A 16,555-nucleotide genomic window follows, 5' to 3' on the forward strand; every position below is an offset into this window, starting at 1 on the left:
CGCTTGCCTGCAACGTGGCCGCGTTTGGGACGCCCTTTCTACCCCCAGGGTCACCCAAACTCTTCCGTTCCCTCCCCAGGCCGAGCCGTGTGCCGGGTCCCCCAGCCCCCGGCTTCTCCTCTCCGCGTGCCGGGGGAGTCCGCCCCTTCGCCGGCTCCGGCCAGCCCAGCCACAGCCCCGCACCGCAAGGAGCCTCGGCGCTCCTGACACCGCCCGGCTGCAGGACGGGGGCAGGGCCAACGGCGGAACCGCCCCCAACCGCCTCCCGGGCCCGGCGGGCGGGCGGGTTGCTGGGGCGCCTCCACCTCCTCTTCCTAAAGCGGCGAGGCGCAGAAGAGCGGCATCACTCGAGCCCAGGTCCCGGCCACCGCCACACGCTGCGCCCCGCGTTCGGGAGGAGGAGCGGCGGCGGCAACAGCGGCGGGCAGGCGCCAGAAAGGTAGACTGAGTCCCGGGCAGTCGCGCAGCGAACCGCACCCCCCCCGCCCCAGCCCGAGGCTACGAGCCACCAGCCCGGTCACCCCACTTCTGTGTGTCCTTCCAGGCCCGGGTCGAAAAGCCTGGGAGGGCCGCGAGCTACCCCCCGGAGGAGGAGCCAGTCCGAGCCCAGGGCGCCACCGCCGCAGGAGCAGTGCGGAGCAGCCGTCGCCTTCATGGCCCACTCACCGGTGGCTGTGCAAGTTCCCGGGATGCAGGTGAGGAAGCCCAGGCCGCCTCCGCCGACCACGTGACTGCCCCGGAGCCCGGTGCGCGGTCCCCAGCGACCACGGGCGGCCCTGGGGCTCCCCTGAAGGCAGGGCCGGGCGCAGGGGCCAGGTGACCCGGGAGTCGGGCTCGAAGCTTTCCCGGCGTTTCGACTAGCCTGGTGCACTGCGCGGGGAGGGCCGGGAGGGACGGCGCGCGCGGCGAGGTGCGGGGGGGAGGGCGGGGGAGCATAAAAATAGGCCAGATCCAGACACCTGCGCCTGCGGAGCGTGGTCCGGTTGGGGAGGAGGGGGGGGGGCGTGGAGGTGGGAGGTCTTAACTCCGGAGAGATGGAGGTGTCTCGGAATTTGTGGGGTAAAACGCAAGTCGTGCGCCCCCCGCCCCCGCACACACAAGTCGGGGCGGAGCAAGACAAGGGGGTGTCGGTGGCGGCGGCATTGAATTGGCCTCTTCCTGTGTGCGTAGAGCGAAGAGCGAGGTGACTTCTTTTCCCCTTTTGGTGTTGCTTCTTAAGGGCTAAGTTCTGTCTCGTTCCCCCACCTGGCGCAGCCCTTAGTGTGGCGTGAGAAATGCAGGGTCCGGTGTCGGAGTGGCCGAGGTGATGACTCCGCAGCCCCCTCCCCCTGCCTTTCCCACTGCACGACTGTTGCATGTGGTTAAAGGAAGCTTTTTGTCCTGGACGGGGGACTACTGCAAGGGACCCAACTTCTTACTGGAGATTTACCCAGGCCCCTCCCCCCCCATTATATTTTCATTTTCTTCAAGAAGGAATAAGCTGTGTCCCGACACTTTTTATGCGGTTAAGTTTTTAAACCGGTGCATTTCAAGCTACGTGCTAAGTGTTATCCAGGTCTACTAACTTTTAAGCATTCACTTTTTTCCTTTGCCAGATATCCTAAACAACGCATTTATCAACAGATCAGAGACTAGAAACACGAAAGCCTCAATCCCTCATTATCTTCCAAAAATGTGAAAGCAGATGTTTTTCAAGTTCAGAAAAAACGTTTAGAGTGGTAAATAGACACGGTTTCTAGTAAAAGACTTTTATGTTTCTGGTAAAAGTCAAAGCGCTGTGGATCGGGGCCTCAATTTACTAACTGATGCGTGGAATTCATTTTTTTTTTTTTTACAGCAATTGGTCACATTTTATGCACGGTCACAAAACAATTTTAAAAATACTTTCCCACAAAAGGACCATTTGTGTGGGGCACGTACCGAGCCTAGGACTCCTGTGCGGACTAAGCACCAGGCTTCTTCGCTGAATATAGGGCACGTCTGTGTCGAGTCCCAGGAAGTCGGTGTGTATTTAATTTAAAAAAATAAGAGAGGAAGAAAACAGGAAATGAGAAATATTAGGGCTTTTTAAAAGGTTAATCCATTCAGGCTTTACACAAAGCCTCAAACTTTTTTCTCAGGCCACCCCCCAGCCTGCCTCCCCCCTCTCCCCCAGCCGCCCTGCCCCGCACCCCATTCATTCAGCCTGCCTTTGATTGTAGCAAGAGATTAGTAGTTTGCAATACTGAGTCCAGTTTTGCTCCGTCTGATGTGGAAGGAGTGCGAAGACTTTCCCACCGTGCTCTCCTTTCCAGTGTGTGAGAGTAGTACGGCACGGTTGGCAAGTTTGCCTCTGAGGGTCTCCATGCTTCTGTCTCCATTGTGTGCGCGTGCGTCAGCAGAGCGAGTGCCTCGCGCTCGTCAAGTTTGTGATTCTGGGGAACTCTGTGCTGAGGAGAAAATGGTTTCTGGTCTTTATTCCGTTCGTCTTTATTTAATTTGTGTGGTTTCTGGCCCTTATTTGATTTGTCTTGATTTGATTTATATGGCTTTGGACCTGCTTGCTGTTCAGTATTCCTTACCGCTCCCTGCTTTGTTTACTTGTCTGAGTTCCTTATCTCTTGAATTTTTAAATCGTAATTAAGGTGGTTTAGAATGGGAATCACATCTTTTAACTTACCAGTTCTGCCTTTCACGTTACGCCTTCCCCAAGTTGTGGTTGCTTTGTCCCGCATAATTTGGGGAGGGCGGTCATCTCAATATTAGCAAAGAAGAGAGGGACATTTATTTGTCACTTTCTCCATCTTAATGAAATGGTGCATTCTTAACTGCTCGTTTCCATTTTATATATAGATGTGGTTCTTAAGCATTTGATGCAACATAAAAATTTTCCACAGTTAAAATTGTACAGTACCCTAAAAGTACACTTGACGGCAGGCAGTGTGACTCTTGAGCCTAGACTACTTTTACTATTCTTTTGTTCAAAAATCTTGCAAATGAGATGCAGAAATACATCATGAGCTTGTAAGATTCTCCTAGACTTTTGTGCAAGAGTTAGGAGCAACTTTTAAACCCTTCGAGCGGTAAGAAAACTTGAGTTAGCCATGTGTTCTGGAAATCAGTGTATAGTATTTCCACAAATCAGGGTGAAGTGGTGGACCGGCCCATAACTTTTTAACAGTTTATTTTAGAACATTGTGAAGATTGATGGAAAAAAATGATTTTTCCAGAAATAAAAACAAAATTACTTTATCCACAGTGTTTTTCTCTCCCTGAGGAGAGACGTGAAGTAGAAGCCGGGCTACCTGTTCTATCACTTAAGACTTCAGCATTCCTGACTTTCGAACAAAGAAATTTCTGTTGCCACTAGTTTAAAATAGAAAAGAAACTTGGAGTGACGAAAGAAAACCCAGGATTTGGTCCAGTTCAAACTCTTCCTTATGAATTAGTTATTCAAACTCATATTGTTGATATTTCTCAATATTGTGGTAACGAACATTTTTGCCCCATTACACCAAATGTTGAGGGTATGAATTTGTTTTGGACTTAATTTGCGCTTACCTTTGTTAGTGTATACCTAAAGGAATTTTCCATACCAGGAGCTAAACTCTTGAAAAATATTTAAGGCACAACTTAAAAAAAAGGTAATAAACCAATAAACCTGTTTCTTTCCACTCAAATATTTACTCTTTAATGATTTAAAACATTTTTTCTTTGAAGTTTTCAGTTATTAGTTATGCTGAAGTTTAAAATATTTTCCCTTCGAACCTGCATTAGTATTTAAGACAAGTATTCTAAATAGGTTGTTAAATCTTTCATAAACTCTAGGTGGGAGATGTTAAATACTGAATTGGAGTACTAAGTAGTGTTATGTTATGCTTTATGTTATGCCTCTTGTGAAAAATTTTTTCAGTTTCTATTAAAGACTTTACAAACTGGCCTTCATGTATCTTTAAGTACATCAAGGTGGTACAGTTTTTCGGTGGTTGTTATTTGAGATGTGAACTGGAAATGAAACATAAGAAGTAATGAACACATTATTGAAGACTTTTATCTAAAGAGAAGGAAGACAGTGCCTTGCATTGGTGAACCTAGTGCCTGGGTTCTGGGAGGGATACAGAAGTACACTGCATGATCCGTAGCCCTTGAAGGTCTTAAAACGTTGTTGGGGAGTTAAATCCAGTACATGAAATATAAAATAATGCAAAAATCTGTAAGACCTTTTCTAGAATAGAAGTTTCTGACTGGAGGAGTTGAAGGCTTACAGAAGGTAAACTGACCACTAAGGATTATTGGGGTCCATATTGGGGAGCATTTCTAAGCAGGAATGTACCCTGAGCAAAAGCATGGAGACAGGGAAAGGCACACCTGCACGAGTGTGCATGCACACACAGTCTTTGAGAGTGAGAGAAAATCAGTTGGATTATGACGAATTCCTCTAGAGAAATAATAGGAGGTAAGAGTGGAAAACGTGACTGGGTCCAGATTATGGTGGTTATTGAATGCTAAGGAAGGACTTTGGCCTTTGGACTACTCATTGAACATTTCTGAGTAAAGGAGGCTCAATCAACGAAATTATATATAGGAAGAGAAATCTCAAGATTGGATGAATAGATGACCTGGAGGATTGAGAGTCTTGAGGCAGTTGGATCTACTGAGGCTATTTCAATGGGATGGTCATATCTGTACAGAAGCAGTGGACCTTCCATTGACTGATGGCTTTGCACATGCCCAGTACTGTGAAGAAAAAAATATGATTACCAGACTTAATACTTAGCTAATTATAGAAGGAGAAATCAAAGGTTTTATGGTGTTGAATATGAGAAACTGGAAGAATTATGGTACATATGAAAGAAATTGGAAAATCAAGGGGAAGAGCCAGATCTGGTAGGAAGTTAATGATTTCTGTTCTAGACTTGTGAGGTTTGAAGCAACAATGGGTGATGAAGTGAAAACGTAAAACAAAATGTCTATCACCTTGTTGGTGGTGATGTTTTCACAGGTGTCTGTGTATGTCCAAATTCATCAAATTATGTACATTAAATGTGTACAATTTTTTTGTATATCAATGTGCCTCAATAAGGCTGTTTAAAAAAATGTCCAAAAAAATTCGAAGGTAGAGATCTGGAGCTTTAGTCATTCATCAGACACTGACTGAGCCATTTACTATATGCCAGTCTCTTGAAACTGAAGGAGAGGAACCACCAAGAAGGGAGAAGTTTCTAATACACGAGAGAATATATGGAGGTGCGGGCCCTCATGAGACTGGAAGCATAAGTGGAGGATTAGCTTGTAAGAAAAGGAGGGGTGAGTTTAAGATACATGGGAGGATGATGGGGCGCCTGGGTGGCTCAGTCAGTTAAGCTTTGGACTCGAGTTCAGCTCAGGTCATGATCTCACGGTTCCTAAGTGCAAGCCCTGTGTTGGGCTCTGCGCTGACAGTGTGGACCCTGCTTGGGATTCTCTCTCCCTCTCTCTGCCCCTCCTCTGCTTATATGCTTGCTCTCTCTCTCTCTCTCTCTCAAAATAAATAAATGAACTTAAAAAAAAAAGATGCATGGGAGGATGAGAAAATGTGTCCGCACCAGGAAGGAGTTAACCTGGGGAGAATCTTTGAACTAACTCTGTTCGTGACAAAATTGGAGAGGAAATTCAGTTCAGTGCCAGAATCTAGTTTGGTGGAGTTCTTACTCCCTTACACCCTTAGAAGGCATAATTTGAGCTTTGCAATTGGAGGTGGCAAAAGGTTTGAGAGCATTGCCTTGCATTGATAAACCCAAACCCTTGTCCTTATTGGTGAGTAGTTGATACAGAGGTGTTGGATATGCTAATGATAATGGTGGAAGACCAGCTGGAACCAAATAATCAAAGACAACTGTTAGCTAGGAGAGTTGGAGGTAGTTGAAAGGTATGGGGTTAGAGGGCTAGGGCCTGTAGGGAGAGTAAACAGGAATTGGGCATGGTAGGACATGTGCCTTGAACACTAATGAAGGTCTGGAAACGGCATTTGAGGACAAAGGTCCATCTTGTACCACCCTTGCTTGAGTCGTAGAAAATGAGAGAACATAATTTAGCTGATACTTAGGAATTGTTGAACATCATGATACTGTGGGTTTTTTTTTTATCCTGCCTTTCAATTATTCAGTGACCTTGAGCAAAATGGGGAATAATAAAAGCTGCATTTCCTTTGCTTCAATGAGATGTTATTAGGATGAATTAACCATCATCTGTGGAATATATTTTGAGCCCCTCTGTAAAAGGTGTTGTGATGTACATGGGCAGTTCATCCTGCAAAACAATGCTCGGCTAATCACATGAAAAAACACTGTCATTATCTCATCTCTCTCCTGCTTGATAAGCCACATTTTTCTATTGAAATCCTGTCTTCCTCTCCTCCTCCCCACAACACCAGCACCATACCCAAAGTCTAGGCTCAGCTTTCCAGACTTTTCTGTTATCTGGCTCCAGTCTACAGATGTAAACTTTTTGTTATCACTATTTCCCAGCAAGAAATCCCTGTTGTTCTACCATGCCAGTTACAATTTAGCAATCACTGACGGACCAAGTCCTACCTGATTTTTTCAAGGTCTGCAATCTTACTTTCTCTGTGAACTTTCCCTGAGTATTCCAGGCCACAGAAATCTCTTGTATTTCTAGGCACCTATTATACCTGTTGTCAGTGGTAGGCAGTCCAGTCACACTGCCTTAGATTTTCTCTAATATACTTATCTTCCAAACTAGGTTGTATATTTTTTGAAGGCAGCGACCATGTATTTTACTTTTCTTTATACCATTAGGTATGAATTACATGTAAAAGTGTTGGCTAATAAATGCCATATAGACTAGACTAGACTCTTCTAACTTTTTTCCCATTCTGCCTGTATTGTGTAATGCTTGAATTCTTTTTTTTTTTTTAATTTTTTTTTTTTTGACGTTTATTTATTTTTGGGACAGAGAGAGACAGAGCATGAACGGGGGAGGGGCAGAGAGAGAGGGAGACACAGAATCGGAAACAGGCTCCAGGCTCTGAGCCATCAGCCCAGAGCCCGACGCGGGGCTCGAACTCACGGACCGCGAGATCGTGACCTAGCTGAAGTCGGACGCTTAACCGACGGCGCCACCCAGGCGCCCCTGTAATGCTTGAATTCTTATAGGTCATGAAGGCTGATTTGTGTGCGCACAATGTAGACTTTTAACACTTACTAAAATGATTTTAATGCATTATATGCAACATGTCTAACAATATATACTTGTAACAAATCAGCTGTCCACACAAACTCTCATTCTCTCTCTCTCTCTCTTTTTAAAATTTATTTATTTATTTTGAGAGAGAGACAGAGAGAATCCCAAGCAGGCTTGGGGCTGTCAGACCAGAGCCCGACACGGGGCTCGAACTCATGAACCATGAGATCATGAGCTGAGTCAAAATCAGGAGTCGGATGCTTAACCACCTCAGCCACCCAGGCACCCATGAAGCTCTCATTCTCTTACTTACCAGGGCCCTTGAGAGAAAAAGGAGACTCATTGCTTTCCTGGTAACTAGAGCTGATTTCAGAAAAATTTGTGTCTTTGTCAGAAATAACTTCTTATCCCTTCCCTCTGTTTCCATCCCCACCATCCAAAAAAAGTCCAAATAAGTGAATAAAAGAAAGTTTTTGCTTCTCTGTCCCAGCTGTCACATTAGGAAGAATCTGATAAAATTTTCATATTAAGGTGGTTTTGATTAATTGCTCAGTGTTTGACCTCTCCCATGAATATTCACATTTTACAGGGAATAATGTCCAAAAAAGTTTTAAAAAGGAAATCTAGTAATGGGATTTCTGACAGCTAGATGATTATTTTTGACTGAATTGTGTCTTCTGAAAGAGTGGTTGTTTTACTCGTTTTATTTGTTGCTAGAAAATGGAGTTAGGAGAACAAAATTCACAGCAGCCAACTCCTTTTCATTTCTTATAATCAAGACCCAAAGAATTTCCACCACAGGTACATATAAAATAATGTTTCTTGGGGCAATAGCTCAGTTGCTTAAGCAGCTGACTCTTGATTTCAGCTCGGGTCATGATCTCATGGTTTGTGAATTCAAGCTCCACTTTGGGCTCCGTGCTGTCAGTTCAGAGCCTGCTTGGAATTCTCTGTCTCCCTCTCTCCCTGCCCCTCCTCTGCTCTCTCTCTTTCAAAATAAATAAACTTTAAAAAAGAAAAAGGAATAAGGGGCACCTGGGTGGCTCAGTCGGTTGTGTGGCCGACTTCAGCTCAGGTCATCATCTCGCAGTTCATGAGTTCAGTCCCCAAGTCAGGCTCTGTGCTGACAGCTCAGAGCCTGGAGCCTGCTTTGGATTCTGTGTCTCTCTCACTGTCTCCTTCCCTCAGTCATGTTCTGTCTCTCTTTCTCTCTCAAAAGTGAATAAACATTGAAAAAAATGTTTAAAACAAAGAAATAAAATAATGTCTCTGGAAAAACGCCATGAGGTAACTTTTAGAAGAACAAAAATCAATAAAATAGGCACAACTAAAATTTTCACCCTGTCTTATGTACATTTCCCATTTTGTCATCTGCCATTTTAGGCTAAGGTATTCTATGGTAGGAAGGAACCACATCTTTGAATTAATACTTGTGAAAATCAAGCACTTCTTTAAAAGTTTATGTATTTATTTTGAGAGAGAGAGAGAGAGAGGGCGCGCGCGCACACACACACACACACACACACACACACACACACACACAAAAGCGAGCAGGGGAGGGGCAGAGAAAGAGGAAGAGAGACAGAATCCCAAGCAGACTCCGAGCTGTCAGCCCAGAGCCCCTGCATGAGGCTCAGTCTCACAACTTGAGCTCGTATCAAGAGTCCGATGCTTAACCCAGGCTCCCCCAAATCAGACATTTTTAAAAAGATATTGACTAATTCAAGAATTCTATGAACCAGGAAAAGTTATCCCATAGGAAAATGCCTTTACATTTGGATTTTAAAACATAACACATTGCTGGCCAACTCTGCCCATCATCCTCTTTGATGTCGCTCCCCCAAATCCCATGTGATTCAGGCAATTTACCTGACATGCCCATTCGGAAAAACAGGGAAACCTAGTGCAGAACTGATCCTATCCTTCTTCTCTATTCCTGCCTGTCTCCTTGCCACCTGTCACCAGCAGGATAGAGCTGCACACCCCCTCAGCCTGTTCTGGACTTGTTCCAGCATTTCCCTGACTGCACCCTGCTGGCCTTTCTTTTCCTTCATTTATCATACCATCATGGATTAGAATGATCTGTGTCCTAAAATATCAGGTTAGTCATTGGTATGGCATAGCTTTGGCTCTTCTAGCAAAATTAGAACAGAATTGTGGTTCATACTTCCTAAGAAGTAGAGGAAGCAAAATTGTAGACAGCTTAGGTAAAGGAGTCAAAAATATTTTTTAAGTGGCTACTTTCCTCCTCTTCAGTAAAGTCACTTTGAATGGAAAGTGCTGCTAAAGAAATGAGACCTTTTTTTGTCTTTTTGTCATGAAAAACGTTTACAGAAAAAATTTTCAACCTTTCTTTGTGTTTCTGGTAACAGATTGGATGTTCTTTATGGTATTTTTCTGCCCTCTCCCTCTTTCACCTGTTTAAAAAAAAAAGTAGGGAAAAGAAATCTGTAAAGCCCTATCAATTTACAGTGCAAAGGGCAGAGAAAAGTAGGGTTCAAATCAGACACCATTGGATTTTTCAGTTTGTTTATTACAGAATAATAGAGTGCCTAGCTGCAGAATAACAGTTGCTTTGAATTATAGAAACAGCTTACCAGTATCAACTTAATGAAGTTGTACTGGATTTGAAATCCATACCACGCTAGATATGTTAGGGAATTTCTAAGCATACTAGTGAATTACTCTACCAGGTTTCAATAGTGCCTGGTAACACAATCCTAGGAGTGAATTTTTTGGCAGGTGGAGGAAATACTTCCAGGACATCTAGACGCATCCAGATTTTTCTTTGAAAATGCATTTTTGAGTTGCTCTGTTAGTGCCTTTTTATCCCCCTCCCCCAGCTTTCCATTAAACCATTGGCTTTGTGACATATCACTTTACAGTGTGTTATATTAAGCTAGGACTTAACTGCTTGATGCAGTACAGTATAAATAACACAGCAGCGGGTGATGGGGAAGAGATAGGCGACATAGATCTTCAGGTGGGGCCTACGTTGTTATTATAAATGCAAGAAAATTTGGGGGAGCTGAGTTCCCAAAGCCTTAGCCTCATCAGTATTGCTGCCCACTAGACCTGGGAAGGTTTCTAGACCCCCTGGTCTCAATTTCCTGCTGCCTGCCTTCACTTGAAGCTGAAACACAAAAGAAACCAATCAGCAAAGCATGCACACATGCTACTAAGTATGGTGACAGAAAATAGAACTTTGACCTCTTGTGGTTAAAGAGACTACAGTCAGTGTGTCTGGCAGAGTCAGGGAAAGAAGCATTTTTCAAATGTATGCTTTTAAAGTGCTACTGACCCCATGGGAAGAACAGTTAGCAAAACTCATTAATTAGGCTCCTGTTTGTTTCTGTGGTTTCAGTTCAAATCCTTTGTTTGAACTTAACCCGGAGCCTTCCTGTGTGTTAGTCAGTAAATGGTAGATAGTATAGTGGACTTTCCCAAGTTGGACAATGGTGATCCAGGTTTAATGTTTTTACACACTTCTTCGTGAAACAAGACTGGGGTGACTGAAGCTCGACAGTTGTCAGCAGCAAAGTTTGGAAAGCTTACTTTGTGTAGGAGATGGTGCTTGAAGCCTATCTTCGAGGTACAAAAAAGTGTAAAAAGGAGTCCCTGACCTCAAGAAATTTATGCTGTACCTGGAGAGACCAGGCACTTACATGTTTAGAAATCTAACAACGCAGAGCGGTTGTGATGAATCCCAAATGAGATAGAAACTGACATAGGAGCATTCAGAGGAAGACCAGATCGAGGAAGGGAACAGTCATTCATAGGATACCTTTAAAGGAGAGTGAGAGACACGCAAGGGAAAAGGGAAAAGGGATACACACCACGTTCCCTGTATAACAGATATTCAAGGTAGGTGTTCACTGGCATGAACTCTTAGGGCTAAATGATAAAGTCCTTGAATGCCAGACCGACAGTTTTTTTTTTTTCAACTCCACAACAAGGACTTTTTCTGCAAGAAAGTAAACTGATGAAAGCAGTGGTTTGTTTGATTTTTGAGGTGGGAAAATTGCATTAAGCTTCCAACCCTACAGGCTGGGTTGGAGAAGGGGAAGACTAGATATAATAAGCAGACACTGAAATAGCCCAGGCTTTAGTTAACAAGGGTTTGATTTAGGGCAGTGATGGTCCAACTTGCGCGTGCATCAGAACCACCTGGAGGGTTTGTTAAAGCACAGACTGCCAGGCCCCATCTCCAGAATTTCTGATTCAGTGGGTCTGCTCTGGGGCCCATGTATTTGCATGTCTAATTGGATATGGAAAGGAGAGAAACATGGAAAAAGCTGAATTCATCTTTGTGTTAAGTTCTACAGCTTCCAAAATCTCACGGCCACCCATCACTTCCGTTTTCCTTTATCCAGGTAGGTAGGTTTGGCAACTTAGTAAATGCTCTTATCTTCAAATGCAAGTACTTTTATCAACAACGTGAAATCTGTTTATGCTTATAGTTGTGAAAATGCAACTTGGCTGAAGTGGAATAAAATGTCAGTATACTAAATGTCAGCAAGTGGCAATATTTCCCCCCAAAGTTTGGCATTTTTCAGAATTTTGATGCATCTCATCAATTTTTATTGTTCAGAATCCCTTTTTTCCACCCTGCTGTTAACTCTCACCCCCCAAAATTGCTGGACTTAACTCTGGGCTGCTGTTATGTCAAAAATCACAAATTCACAGTAATGATAGTCCAAAGCCAACTTGTGTTTACATATGTAAATTCCTGGAGGGGAGAGAAAGTTACTTCTGAATCTTTAAGGAAATATCAAATCACTTCCTAAATGGCCTTTCTGGCTTCAGATTTTGCTCCCTAAAATAGTCCCTGTACCTGTCAGATTAACATACTACCACTTGGCAACAGGTACCATGTAGGAAAGCTCGGAGGTTGGGTCAAAGGATAAGGACTGAAAATTAAAGAAGCAAATAGGGCCTACTTAATGAGTTTGCCCACACCAAACAATGTGAGCGAACTTGATTATTCACCTCATTCACCAGCCTTGGATCCAAATCACCTTTCAATTTCTAAAATGAAAACACAACCAACAAAAACAAAATTATCCTTCAGAATCCAAGATTTGCCCCCAAAGAGGATGTTCCAAAGGGTGTACAGAAATATACATCGAAACACATTTAAAGCGATTATCAGAGAATAAATTTCGTGGGTCCGTAGGTAACTTGCTCCCCCTTTAGGGAATTCGGTTTCGGGTAAAAATCCTGATATTTTTACCTTATATTTCACACCTTTTATGTGGTAGCTGTCTCTTTTCCAGGATACTAAATTACTCTTGTGACCCATTTTTTCATAATTCTCGGTGGTAGATTAACTTTTTGTTGAAAGAAATTGATACGGGGTGTACAGGCACTTGCAATGTATATTGTGCAGAAAGTCTATTTTGTGTTCGAAAACACTTTTACTCTATTCAAGAAAATAAGGCTCAACATTTGCCACAGTTTTTAATCAGTGGTACCAATTTTAGACATAACTGTTTTTATTTATTTTTATTTTTTTTTCAACGTTTTATTTATTTTTGGGACAGAGAGAGACAGAGCATGAACGGGGGAGGGGCAGAGAGAGAGGGAGACACAGAATCGGAAACAGGCTCCAGGCTCTGAGCCATCAGCCCAGAGCCTGACGCGGGGCTCGAACTCACGGACCGCGAGATCGTGACCTGGCTGAAGTCGGACGCTTAACCGACTGCACCACCCAGGCGCCCCCATAACTGTTTTTAAAACATAGCAAAGTGCATTTTTGAAATAAAAATGGGTAAATGATAGGGTAATCACTAAGTTCAAGAAGCAGAAAATTATTGTTTGGCAATATCATTTAAGAAGGTCTGCGTATGGGGTGCCTGGCTGGCTCAGTCAGTAGAGCGTGTGACTCTTAATCTCAGGGTTGAAAGTTTGAGCCCCACGTTGGGTGTAGAGATTACTTAAAATCTTGAAGGAAAAAAAAAGAGTCTCTGTATATAAGAGGAACGAGTAAAATATGTATAATTTACGTGCTCAGTAAACATTATGGTATCTATTGGTTTGCTAAATATTTTTATTAGATAGAAAATATAGAGAATTATTTACCACCTTTAAAAATATTTATCCTAAGGTAAATACATATGGAAATGCATATGTATATATGTGTGAAACCAAAATAGGGTTATCAAGATTTAACACCTGTTGTATTTTTATCAGGGCCAGCTCTCTCTGCCTTTAGTACTTAAACTATTATTATTCCTGAAGAAATTGGGCTCACAGCAGTCCATTCCATACAGGATACAGATCCTGGGAAATGACTTTTAATGAAATTCAGTACCAATGTTAAGCTGTTTTAGTGAATTAGAATTGAACTTTACAAAGGATTATATTTATCAAGATTCTCAATTCTCTGCCTAATTTCTCCCATAGAATAGTTTTACAGAGCATCATTGCATTGACGGAATTGCTTTGGATAAATATAAATTGGTTTACCTGTGAGTAAAATCACAGGCATGTGGGTAGTATACAAATGATTTCTGCTTAACAGAAACTTGTGATCATTTGTGTCTAAGCTCTTACTTTGAAACTAAAATTGCTATAAGTACTTTACACTGTAGATTCTGAGGCGATGGGGAATGGAGGAGACAGGGCATTGGATTCTGTTTCAGTGACAAACAAAATCTTGTACCCAGAGAGCTGCCTTTTTTAAAAAAAAAAAAACAAAACTATTTATCTCTTCATGAAAAATGGTGACTGTCACTGAAAGATCTTTTTTTACTCTGTCACAGGCTTCCCAAAGGGCACATAAAATGAAAACGTGGGATTTGACTAGTTAAATAATAAATCAATTTTGAGGTTTTAGCATAGGTGACACCTCCATGGTCGTCTTTTTGGACTGTGATTTCTGGTAATAGCAAGTGGAAAAAAAAAAAAAAACTATTACCGCTGTTGCTATGGATCTTCTATCTGCTGAGGTTCGGGCATCGTTTTGGAGGCTGCAGTGTAAACCCTGTTTAGGGAAGGTAGAATTTCATAATACCAGAGGATTACTGCTGCCTCATGAGCAAACAGAAAATGTAGGTGAGGGAAAAGGTTTTGGACTCTGGAAGAAGAGAAAGACAGTGTTTCCAAGGAAGGGGAAAAAGTAGCCTCTTGCTTTTAAGATTGAGAATTCTCTGTATATTTTTTTTAGAATGGGAAATTTCTCTACTTTCTGCAGAGAGGAGAAAAAGCTAACAGAAAAGGAAATTGGGGAGGTAATAGTAATTCATTTCTTTCTTGTTGTTTATGACTTCTGTGATAAAAGTTACATTTACATAATTGATTTGTTGTGGCAAGAAAACGCCTATGAGTAGTCTTTCGGGTCGGGAGAAGGCTTGTGGAAGATCTGGGGGAAGAGCTGACATCATAGGGATGGTGATTTCAGCTGCTTTTCTGTTTAAGATGTGCAATTTTTTGATGGCGTGTGTACTGAGCCAATAAATTGTTTCTAGACACTTGGAGTCGTTTTGAGTGGCCTTTTTTTTTTCCCTCTGTATGCAAAATGAATACTTTTCATTAACAAGGAAAAGCGCTAGATTATCAGTGGATTATATTTGGCTAATTTGGACTATTATTTGGTCGGGGGAAGGGGAGAAGCTAAAGAGAAGTTATCTTTATTTCAAATGACTGGACTTAATATTATTGTTACTTTCCCAGTACGTTCTGGCCATAAAAGTCTCTTTCAGGGAATGATTAAAACAGTTCTTTGGAGCATTGCAAGGCTGAGTAGCATCTCAGATTTACTTGAAAATAAGTTTGCTTAACGACTTTTTAGCACCACTTGATTTATGTCTTGGCTGAGAGAAGAGTTCTAAGTAGCATGTAATCCAATTGCTTTTTTCTAAGAACACTGATGGGTACTGAATACTATATTACTCTATTGTTGGCTTTTAACTTTTCAGTAGTGTAAAAGGTATAAAGGTCTTCATACCTGAAAAACGAAGATCGTTTTCAGCCCGCGGCTTGCAGACCCCTGCCTACACTGAGTCTTTCACCCACGTGCCCTGGCATGTGTATGTTTGGATGGCAGTGTGTCAGGCAGTTATAGTGTAAGTACGATCCTGATTGAAAGATGAAGCACAGTTTGAGATGATCTTTCAAAAACCCTAACTGGAAAGATGATCTGTATATTGTGAAAGAATATTTTTATTTCATACAGACGAGTGGTGCCAGAGCTTGAGGATTTAATTATTTTTTTCCTGGTAGGACACTAAATCATTTCTTCCTAGCTATTAGAATGAAGAATGTGGCATATTCTGTTCCGCTATGCTATGGAATAATGCCTGCGTGCATCTCCTCAAATGTGAGGTGATGAGATTATAGTGGGTAACCCTTAAGCTCTGAAACTGAATTTTGGGGATTCTGCTCAAGGGTCTGGACTAGGCTATTATTTACAGAAGATGAGGCGTACATACCTATGTATATATGCAAGGGATCAGGTACCTATTCCAAACCGATTTTGAATTAGATGTAATTAATTTTCTGAGGCAATTAATATGTAGCAATTTTTCTACTATGTGTAATGAAGTTTCCACCAGGAGGTAGTAAGGCTGTAATGTTTGGCCTATGCCTTGAACAAAAGCTTCTGGAAATTTTGGATTTTAACTTCTCCATAGTTAAATAGTTTTGAATGCCTGTGTTTTTTGAAAATAATAATGATGCCCTTTTTCCAGCAGTAATTTTGGACCTTTGTGAATCTAATGCAGCCTTTCTCAACCACAGTTGTCATCTGAACCACAAAACAGAGAAAAATGATTTAAGTTCATGTTTCCTCAAACTAAGACCATTCTAGATCTAGGAGAGTGGAGCTTATTTATTGCATACAGTGGATTCCTTCAACCAGCAGTCAGCGAACTATAGCCAAGGGCCAATTCCCGCCTGCAGCCTGTTTGTATGGAGCCTGCATGCTAAAAATAGTTTTTACGTTTTTAAGGAGTCATTAAAAAGGAAGAAGTATATGTGACAGAGACCACAAACTGTACCTGGCCCACAAAGCCTAAGACATTTAACCATGTGGCCCTTTACAGAACAGTTTGCTGACCACTGTCTTCGGGTATGGAACCACATTACATTGAGAATTGCTAATCCAAATAAAGGAAATAAAGGAAACGTTTTATAATATTTGCTCTGAGGTTAGCGATAACAGGAAGATAATAGAAAAGTTTCTCTTTATTAAAGTGACTTGCATATTGGTCCCATTACTGTAATGCTAAATAGATAGACATTTTTGTTCTCTAGACATAAACTTTAGTGGTTGAATTATATGGAAAATTGCATTGGTAATGACAATGTGATAAACTGTGTGTGTGTCTGCACACAGGTACATTTTAATATTTTTCTTAGTTTCTAGAACAAGAAAATAAAAGTGAGTGAATTT

The 16,555-nt window shown here is 42.1% G+C and overlaps 1 protein-coding gene across 1 annotated transcript in view; it reads left to right on the top strand.

Annotated features, from left to right (window-relative positions):
* Nucleotides 1-297: 297 nt before the first annotated feature.
* The window catches only part of STK26 (serine/threonine kinase 26), a 56,617-nt gene continuing 40,359 nt past the window's right edge, over nucleotides 298-16,555 (top strand). Inside the window, exons 1-2 of the mRNA XM_045472465.1 lie at nucleotides 298-439; nucleotides 545-695. Of these exons, the coding sequence (XP_045328421.1) occupies nucleotides 654-695 (42 nt within the window). The 5' untranslated portion in view covers nucleotides 298-439; nucleotides 545-653. The remainder of the gene's footprint in view (nucleotides 440-544; nucleotides 696-16,555) is intronic.

The sequence above is a fragment of the Leopardus geoffroyi genome, chromosome X (genome assembly GCF_018350155.1).
Source record: "Leopardus geoffroyi isolate Oge1 chromosome X, O.geoffroyi_Oge1_pat1.0, whole genome shotgun sequence".
Lineage (NCBI taxonomy): Eukaryota > Metazoa > Chordata > Mammalia > Carnivora > Felidae > Leopardus > Leopardus geoffroyi.